Here is a 10,233-nt window from a genome sequence, read left to right as displayed (position 1 = left end):
TTCAATTGTAAATATGTTGTTTTTAAGTTCACAATAATTTCATATTACTAAAATATATATTTGTTAAAAATGTCTAAAGTGATGGATGGAGCACCTCCAAATTCATCAGTGCTCAACTTGTCAATTGTACCTACCAAAAAAAAGGCATATACATATGTACAAACATACATATATATGTTTCCAGTGTCACACAGCTACCAATGTTCAGTGGTTAAAGAATTATTCAGAGCTTTTACTTAGTAAAGGTAGCAATTCCACAGTGAGAGATGCTCTATTAAAAGTCCTGCAAATCAAATATTACTAATGTAAAGGTACAAAAGAATCAGCATCAAAATAAATTAGTAGTAGAGTACAAAAAGTAGAAGACACACTATGCAGAATGGCACGGTCAATATAACACCAAATTGTAATATTGATGCATTAATGTGTACATGACTTTAATGTGGCAGCCGGCATGGGGCTCATATTTCACTATTCGGTAGCCTGTAATTTTCACCAAAGGCTCGATACAATCTTATCTTAATCCATAAAACATCATGTTTATGTGTTGATTATAGTTTCTATTTATAATCTGCTAAGTTATTACGAACTGAAGGTATCAAATAAACTTAGTGGAGTTAAAACATACAGTATTTCCCTCTGATTTGTAATGGTATAGAAGTTTAAAGTGGCAAAAATAGAATTAATCAAATAAAGTACACTTTGAAAACATGAACTGTAAGAAAAATGGTAAAACGATGGGCAGCAGACCGATACCGTACAATACAATAATCATATCAAAGTACAGTATATTTAATGTAATTTAACTTGACTTTAAAATGGGCTCAGTTTTTTGTTTTTTTACAGTTTATGAAATGTAATCCTGTGATACGGTTATTTACTGTAATTTCACGGTATCTGCCTGGAAACTTTGCTGCCAGTCATTTTACCGTTTTTTTACAGCTTTTCTTTGGTACAGTGTACAAGAACCTCAAAACTGTACTTCAGAAGGTAACATAGGCAGTAGGTCACATCCCACCACTGCCATTGACATGGTTGAAAATATGATGAGGCACGACAAAAAAATTATATCAGCTCTCTCACCCCATTTCCTCTCTGTCCTATCTAATAAAAGGCCTGAAAAGAATCTTTAAATTCTTAAAAAAAAAAAACTTAATTCATTCATCTTCTATCCGCCTGAAAAACAAGTGCATTCTGAGGGTTTTTTTTCAAATAGCTCCCTACATGTAAACAAAAGATGTTAATGCTCAGTGTACAGACTGTGGAAAAAGGCACACAGTCGAAATTATGACTGAAATGAATGTAAGCTACAGCAGGTCACACACACACACACACACACACACACACACACACACACACACACACACACACACACACACACACACACACACACACACACACACACACACACACACACACACACACACACACACACACAAAGAGTTAGTAAACTATTCCCCCACTGTCGCTGAGGCCAGTTTTGGACTCTCCATCACTGTTGCTCTCAGTCCTCTGCGGCAGAGGCGCACGGTTACGCGCGTCTCCAAGTGACATCTCCATCCCGGACGCGTTTAATTCCAGCAGACTCTGCAGATGTTTGATATAGTCAATAGCCGCCCGCAGTGTCTCCACTTTGCTGAGCCGTTTGTCCTCTAACTCTTGCGGCAGATGCTCCCTGAGCCGCGCATAACCTTCGTTTACGCAGCGCACTCGATGCCGCTCCCTCTCGTTCCTTTTCCGGATAAACGCGGGCTCAAAGGAATAATCGCACACGCCGAGGGGCACGTGAAAGGGGATATAGGGTAATCGTCTGTAGGGTAACCTCTGCGCGGGCACAGAGTCGAGGTATGCAGCGTCCAGGTGAAAGGGCAGTCCAAGTCGAAGCGCATCCTTGTAGTGTGCGCTAGTGGTCTCCATGGAGAAGCCGCGCAGAGCCAGTGGAGGCACATATGGAACATGCTCCATTAGCTCCTTACAGGGATAATGTGACATTTCTCTAAGAAGCAGATAAATGAAACAGTTATCAAATATATTACGCTTATTATATATTATTTTGCACTATTGATGCAGCTTACCGTGTCAGAGTCCTTCACAGCCATCCGTTTCAGTAAGAGTCTCGCCACTTTGTGATTAAATATCTAGATTATGATCTTTATATAAGTGAGCACTTCTCGATCGGGACTTTGTCAGAATATGTGACAACATGTCTGTTGGGGTTTTGATGCTGAAAGGCATGGTGGGTGTTATCCGGGGCGGAGATGCAGCTATGGATTTCCCATCAAGATAAAAACTGTTTACACAACGCTTTTCTTCCTGCTGACAATGTGAAGCACTCCCATCCCGGATAAGGCAAACTTTAAGGGTTATACATGCTGATTATTGAATCGTATAAATGGCTTCTTAAATAAATAAAGGCCATTAATAATAACACGTTTTTAGAGTGCAGATTTGGGGTTGACAGTTCCAAAATTGAGTAGATGAGTTAATTTAGGCCTGTGTTATATACAAATGTGGGGTTTGAAAGAATGACCATTCAAGGTAAACCGGAGTTTAGTCACCCGATAAATGTTAATGATTTAAAATAGTGTGGTGGCACATCATTTTCAGTTCATGCACTCATGCACAAATCTATTTAAAGAAAATGATTATTTATTTTATTCAATTGATTCTGAAATGATTTAGATTGAGTTGAGTCAAAGTTTTACATTGCGTTACAAGTCACATTATGGGATTTTGGTATTTGAATGACCTAAAAATGTCTGTTATATTAAAATCCTGCATTTACTGAAACATTATTGTTTTAAGCAGTTTACATTTTTTATTTACTGGAAAATGACTCAAGATTTCCAATATATATTAGATTTTTGATCACATTTTTCTTAATGAATGTTTCGGATGTCTTACAGATCAGTTTCCTTTTGGGAAAAGTGTAGGTTGTCTTAATAATAATAATAAACAGTAGACCACAAAACAGCATGACAACATGACATTACTTATAACACAAAAACGGATTTACTTCTCTTCTCGGCTTCCTTTGCCTTATTTCTTAGATGTATAATAATATTATATATATATATATATATATATATATATATATATATATATATATATATATATATATATATATATATATATATATATATATATATATATAATAAATATAAATGACACTCAGCTATTACCTTAAAAATGGTTTGAACTACTTATTTGTTTCAACTGCCATAATCATTGTCTCAGTGTTGGACTTTTTGTTTTTATTTTTTTCTCTGCAGATAAAACAAAATAAACAACAAAACAAATAACACCAAAACCGACGACAGAAACATGGTGAAATGGGAGAACAGTAACCGCTATAACATCATAATACAATATAATAAGTATTATAACTATCACCGCCATTATCAATAATAATAACACTACCATGATGATAATAATAATCATAATAATAATAATAATAATAATAATAATAATAACTCTTATTAAACACATTTGGTGATTATCCACCTGCTTTTTGTGAATCAGAAAAACTGACCTGAGATCAGCCCAAATACGCCTCCACTATGGCGCATGCGCACCATGGGTCGCCACAATGCTGTCATGGCCCCGTTCAGGGAGCTATTGTGCTGGTATGTTGTTGCATGTAACGCCTCTTCCTTTTCTTATAATCAATATCTTTGATACTGGAGCGACTCATTCGGCGGTGACAGGTGTTTGTGTACGTTAAGAAAACTGACACCCGTGACTATTCTTTGTTTTGCCCATGCATGTAGATGTTGTTTGCAGCCATGCTAACGCTAGCAGTGGGACAACACTGGTTGACTAGTTGCAAACAAGTGAATTTGAATCACATGCAAACTTGTTTTAGCTGTTAAGCTGGTGTTGTATAGTAAGTATGATTGGTATGTCGTTTTAAGTTGTTTTCACACCACTGTTTTTTCTTTTTTCTTTTCACAGGCAGAGAACTAACCTCATAAAAGCACCGTTCAGCAGTAACGATACAGGGTTACTGATGGACAATTGCTGAGTTCAGGTACATCACGAGATAAGAGAGCTTACGTTCATGTCATATTAACAGCAGCCAGAAACCCAAAACAATCTCTTGATTTTATGGAGCTTGCTCTTTCTCGGTTTCCCGATGTTTCTCCAGGATGAACGACATGAACCTGAGTCCTGTGGGCATGGACCAGCTCAGTGTGCCCTCAGTGAGCGCCAGCCACCTGGGTCTGCCCACCTCTCCCACACACAACCCCATTCCTGCTCCAGGTATGAATGATAGATGCTTGACCTAACGCACTCCAGTCGCTTGTTTAAATATAAATCAGCATTGCATATTCCGCTGGATTTTCAGCTTATTTTATTATCTGTGTCTTGACTCTTTTATTATGGTTCAGGCATGCCAGTGGCCATCCCCAGCCTGGGTCCTTCCCTGGGATCCCTTCCCTCTGCCCTCTCGTTGATGCTCCCCATGGGTCCACTGAGTGACAGAGGAGTGATGTGCGGCCTGCCGGAGAGGAACTACTCTTTGCCACCGCCTCCGTACCCCCATCTAGAAAGCAGCTACTTCCGACACATATTGCCAGGTCGGGTGCTGTTTATGTGTGAGATTCTTGTAGCGCGGATGCTTTTTAATTGTGGTTAATCACAGATGCGTGATACTCAACTTCCATTTTCCCTGCCGCAGGTATCCTGTCCTACCTGGCAGACCGTCCGCCACCTCAATACATTCATCCAAGCAGCCTTAACATGGACGGGACCCTGTCTGTGGCCAGCAACAACCCCTCAGGTCTGGATCCCTACAGCGGCCCCGGTGGTCCCCTGGAGCAGGGCTTGGTGCCCATGGATTCCAGACAGGTCAGCGGCCAGGGAGACCTCCACCAGACTGGTGCTCATGAGCTGGGCTCTACAGGATTGGCCATGGAGTCACGCGTCAGCAGCCCCATGTCCCCTGACCGGATGGGAGAGGAGCTGGCCACCATGGATGGAGTCCGGGTAGTGTCTGATACTCAGCAGCAGCAGCTCGGTGGGGGAAGGCAGCCTCATGAGGGATTGACTGGGGTGGACTCATCCGGTGGGGTGATGCCCCTTCATGGACCCCCTGTGCTCGAACTACCGGTGGTGATGGAGTCGGATCACATGGGAGGCCGAGTGGGGAATGCTGGGGGAGGAGGAGGAGGAGGAGGAGGACTTGGGGAGCAGCTCCACTCAAATGGCGAGCTGAACTCCAGCGTTGTCAGTGTGGTGCTCACCGGCTCCATGGCCAGCCAGGGCCAACTGGAGCCGGTGTCGCTCCATGGACACTCTGGGATGGGGCTGGAGGCAGTGAATGTGTCCCCCATCACAGCGGAGGTGTCTCTGGGGCCAGAAAACAACTTGGTGCTGGTTAACTCCACCCTGCAGCTTGAGGATTCTACCTCCAATAAAGAGAACATGGTCACTGCTTACACCATCTGTGAGTGTATATCTGTTACAGTTTCATCAGATTTGGATATAGCAATGAATTTGAAAGTCATGTTTTTTAGACCAAAAAAAAGTATTGGAAATCATATACAGCTACAAAGCTTAAGAAAATGTTATTGTTCCCCCAAAATATATAATTTAAATAGCAAGGCATTGTAAAAAGCAGTCATAGAATTGAATGGTGAGTGTACGTTAAGCAAGCACTTGACTTTGTAGGAAGGCAATATGTATTAGTGACTTTCACGTGTAGCAACATTTGTGATGTACTTGTCTTCCAGGGTGCACACTGTGCGAGCGCTCGTATACCTCAGACTGCCCAGAACACGGCCCGGTCACCTTCATCCCCGACGCGCCCATCCAAAGCCGGGCTCGTCTCTCTCTGCCGCGTCCACTGTGCCTTCGCATCTCAGTGGCTGACGAACCACTTGGTAAGGAATTCTGGAGAGCACTTTAATGACACAGCTGGCTGTTAGGGCGCACTCACACTGTCCCCCGTGCCCAGGCCCGTTTGTACTCACACTGCCTGGGCCTCGCGCGAATGCTTCTTGCCTGCCTATCGCCGTAACATGTCACATGCATTGATTGACGTCATCCCGATGCGTCGCTTTGTCTACAAATATTTCCATAGACCTTGGCGTTTTTGTGCGTCTTGTCCAAATGTTTTTGAATATTTTCATCAACCAAATCTGCTGTAAACACTCCACCTCCGCATCACACCAACGTGAACCTTTCGCCGTCATTGTTTTAAATGTCCACGCATGGTCCGTCTTTTTTTTTTTTTTGCTTTGTTCGAACAGGCGCACATAAAATGACGTCAGAGCCGCCATAGGCCTCGTGCTCGCACATGTGCGCACGCTTGTACATGTACAAAAGCCCACCTCTCCCAAACGGGCCGTGACCGGCAGGCTGGCCGCAGCTAAGCGCGGTGCGGTTGTACTCACACTGGTCAAACGAACTAGGCTTTACCCGTGGAACCTGTTTGGGCACGGTACGGATGGACAGTGTGAGTGCGCCCTTAGTCTATTTCTTGTCCTCCCGTTGTTCGGCTTTGTGAGGCCACATCTAATTTCTTAGACTAAATTTTAAAACACTTGCTTATTTTTATCTGCCTGTTTCATACATGTGTTATGGAGCCAGAGATTTTACGTGCACAATTATTTGTGAAAGCCATAACAAAGAAGAAGCACCATTAAAGTTTATTAAGACGCCGTATCTAATGATTATTGACTAAATGTGCCTATGCCCCTCCTAGGAGTTTTTGCGCGGGACGTCATTCCTCCGAGGACTTGCTTTGGACCAATGGTGGGCCAGCACTGTAGCAACGTAGATCTCTCTGATTGGCCAGAAAAGGAGACACCACAAATATGGAAAGTCAGTGCTTTGGTGGATTTTGGTTAACCAGTGGGTTTTTTCACAGTGCAAAGCCATAATAAGTGATGAACCCATGTCCCTGTTTCAGATGTACCACAACAATGTGCTGGAATTCTACATTGTGACGACGGACGAGAACGAGTGCAACTGGATGATGTTTGTCCGCAAAGCAAGGTATGAAAGAGTTGAGTAAATGTGTATATCCGGACTAGATCAGAATTGTGATTATAGCTGCCACAATGAACTGAATTGTACTGTCATTATAGAATGACAGCAAATAAATGGAGTAAGATAAAGTAGCTCACAATCATCTCCTCCAGATTGTCAGTGCCGGTGATCAACATTTTTGCCATGTTATTTTAATATATCACAAACAATTCCTATTTGCTGTGTTTGTGCGTGTGTGTTTAGGACCCGTGAGGAGCAGAACCTGGTTGCTTACCCTGCCAACGGCAAACTGTTCTTCTGTACAACCACAGAGATCCACCCAGACCAGGAGCTGCTCTTCTACTACAGCAGAGACTACTGCAGGCTGATGGGTGAGCTGACAGATGATTAAACGTGTATAGTTTTGATTTTAAAGTGGCCACACTCCTCCTCTGGTTATACGTTGATATGATGTTGACCATTTCACATTCTCATATGTCTCCACAGGTGTTACTCAGATGCCTGAGGGCCAGATCTGCCAATGTGGCAAAGAGTGCTCCTCCTTCTCTGAACTCAAGTCTCATCTTGGCAGCCATAACAGTGACCACAGCCATAACCAACCTCCACACAGCCACAGCCCATCACAGCAGGACCACTCTCAGCAACAGCAACCACCACAGCAGCAGCAGCAACAGCAGCAGCAACAGCAACATGAGCAACAACTGCAGCAACAGCAACACTCTCACCAGGAAGAGAAGCTCACCAACGGGACCTCAAGTTCCTCCTCTTCCCCGTGGCCATGCCATGCCCATGCTGCGGGACAAACAAACAGCGATAACCATGGCAGCAGGGGCAGCAGGGGCAGCAGTAATAGGAACTCTAATAATGTCGCAGCGAGAGCAAAAGGTCAGGGTCATGTACGGGAAAAGAAATTCAAGTGCAGCATGTGTTCCCGGGCTTTCATCACATCCACAAAGCTCAACGTGCACTTCATGGGGCACGTGGGGATGAAACCTCACAAGTGTGAATACTGCAGTAAGGCCTTCAGCGATCCCAGCAACCTCAGGATGCACCTCAAGATTCACACAGGTGTGTGCAGAAGTTTACTTAAGTGTTAACAGGTTTGATTTTTGGTCAAATCTGTCCTTTCAGCTGTCCTACTAAAAAAACCCTGTTTCTCATAAGAAATAGAAATATACAAATGTCAAGCTTCACAGCAACCGTCATATATATGATACATATGAAGTCACAGCTAGCAAGCATTTCATTCTAACATTGGACACAGCCAGGCTAGTTGTTTCCCCCTGTTTCCAGTCTTTGTGCTAAGCTAAGCTAACTGGCTGTAGCTTCATATTGAATGGACAGAAATGAGAGTGACAAGAAAGCAAATAAATGTATTTTACAAACTTCTGCTTTTAATCAATACAACTCTTTTTCCCGACAACAGGTCAGAAGAACTACAGATGCACGGTTTGCGAGAAGTTGTTTACCCAGAAATCCCATGTGGCGTCGCATATGCTTATCCACACCGGTGCAGAGAAGCTCAAGTGTGACCTCTGTGACCGGGCGTTCATCAGGAAACACGACCTGAAACAGCACATGTTCTCTCACACACAGTATGTAACCTATTTAGATAATGCTGCAGAATTAATTATTTTATTATTAAGTAAGTTATTTTATGAGTCAGCAGATAAAATGATTGTGGCCAGTTTTGCAGTGCTTATAGTACTTTGTTTTTTAAAAAGCGATCTTGATCTCAATGAGATCACCTAATGTGTGAATTGTCTTTATGCTCTTTCCCCGTTTCCACCACAGCGAACGCCGAATACAGTGCCCAAAGTGCAACAAACATTTCCTCAAGACCAACCACCTGAAGAAGCACATGAACTCTCACGAGGGCCGAAGAGACTTTGTCTGTGAGAAATGCCACAAAGCTTTCCTCACCAAGTACCACCTCACCCGTCACCTCAAAATATGCAAGGGGCCCAAGACGGAAAGAGCGTCCCGTAAGGAGCAGGAATTGGATGATGAGGAAGAGGATGAAGAGGAGGAAGAGGAAGAGGAGGATGATGGTAGGGGAAGAGAAGGAGAGAGACTTGTTGATTCAGCAAGCAATGAAGACTGCGGTTTAGATGTTGGAGGATATAACTCTGAAAAGTCTCTGTCACCCCCTCATTGACAACACTGTGCCTTTTTACATGTTTTGTTTATTTATATACGTTACTACAATACTGATGTTTACCTCTAGTTTTTGCCAAATATCATATCAGATCTTTGTCAGATTACAGTTGCAATATCTTCCATAATCAGTACATTTTAATGACCATATTTTAGATTATCAGAAATTTCACAATCAAAATATAATATAAAGAAATATATAATAGTTTGGTCTCACACAAGTGTATCTATGGAAGAGTTTTAGGGCCAAGCATAAGGGGAAGAAATAAGGAAGAGGATTTTTTTTTTCATTTATTTTGCATATCGACTATTAAGTAAATATGTCAAGTGCTTTCAACTTTATTCTTGAAACGCAAAAAATATTTATTTTTATCTTCCAATGCCTGGCACTAGTGCTGACATTTGGACTTTATTCTCTACGTTTTGACTTTGTATCTTCCTCCTTATTCTATTATTTTATGCCTGACCCTAATACTCTCGGTGCTACTAAAGTATCGTTTTTTTATATTTTAAGACAACTGATATATATCTATATAGATATATATATATATCTATATAGATATGTGTGCTGAAGACAACTGATAAAGATCTGACTGCATTTCTACAAAGCTCTCTCGCTTTTCCTTTAACTCAGGCCAGTGTAATATTAGTTGATGGGGTTCGTATAAGCTATGGGGATAACGATGACCTGGACAAATGAGAATATTCACAGGCTCTTTGTTGTTTGTTTCTTTTTTTTGACTCGCTCAATAACATCATGAGATGAATGGCGGATATATAATTTAATTTTCTGATGCCATATTGTTGCATTTTAGTCCTGACATGTAATTGCTATATGGCCTTGGCTTTGATTCTTTATTTATTAAAAGTAGAGTTTTGTGTGTTTTTTTTATGCTTCTTTCATGTAAAATGTCTGTGTGAATGGAAGTGAGCCTCTTGAAAACACGAATCTGGGCATTAATGTGATATTCCTCATTGTGTGAGTGACTTATTGTTAAACTGCTATAACTCTATCCTTTCTGTTGCATAATGGTTTAATAAATGAACTTTTACAGCTGCTTATGTTGTTGACTAATATAA

At 41.8% G+C, this 10,233-nt stretch overlaps 2 protein-coding genes across 2 annotated transcripts; one reads left to right on the top strand and one right to left on the bottom strand.

Annotated features, from left to right (window-relative positions):
* Positions 1–1,443: 1,443 nt before the first annotated feature.
* On the bottom strand, positions 1,444–1,992 carry LOC310962584 (achaete-scute homolog 4-like; the record flags this gene model as incomplete). The annotated part of the gene is made up of 1 exon (XM_083935090.1): positions 1,444–1,992. One exon carries the CDS (start codon positions 1,990–1,992, stop codon positions 1,444–1,446), a length of 549 nt encoding a protein of 182 aa, XP_083791216.1.
* Positions 1,993–3,584: 1,592 nt separating this feature from the next.
* Positions 3,585–10,161, top strand: prdm4 (PR domain containing 4). The gene is made up of 12 exons (XM_083935419.1): positions 3,585–3,626; positions 3,955–4,030; positions 4,148–4,263; positions 4,392–4,580; positions 4,682–5,449; positions 5,736–5,885; positions 6,710–6,828; positions 6,917–7,002; positions 7,240–7,367; positions 7,483–8,064; positions 8,423–8,591; positions 8,791–10,161. The coding sequence occupies exons 3-12, from the start codon at positions 4,149–4,151 to the stop codon at positions 9,152–9,154; spliced, it is 2,670 nt and encodes an 889-aa protein (XP_083791545.1). The 5' UTR covers positions 3,585–3,626; positions 3,955–4,030; position 4,148; the 3' UTR covers positions 9,155–10,161.
* Positions 10,162–10,233: the final 72 nt, after the last annotated feature.

This window comes from Echiichthys vipera (assembly GCF_963691815.1).
Source record: "Echiichthys vipera genome assembly, chromosome: 20".
Lineage (NCBI taxonomy): Eukaryota > Metazoa > Chordata > Actinopteri > Perciformes > Trachinidae > Echiichthys > Echiichthys vipera.
This window is presented reverse-complemented; position numbering and strand designations above follow the sequence as displayed.

What these genes read in the sequence shown, in the direction of transcription:
- prdm4 (XM_083935419.1), top strand. Translation starts at nt 4,149, where the DNA reads ATGAACGACATGAACCTGAGTCCTGTGGGCATGGACCAGCTCAGTGTG. An exon ending in GGTCACTGCTTACACCATCT is followed by an intron (nt 5,450 to 5,735) that starts GTGAGTGTATAT and finishes CTTGTCTTCCAG; the next exon opens with GGTGCACACTGTGCGAGCGC. An exon ending in ATGTTTGTCCGCAAAGCAAG is followed by an intron (nt 7,003 to 7,239) that starts GTATGAAAGAGT and finishes GTGTGTGTTTAG; the next exon opens with GACCCGTGAGGAGCAGAACC.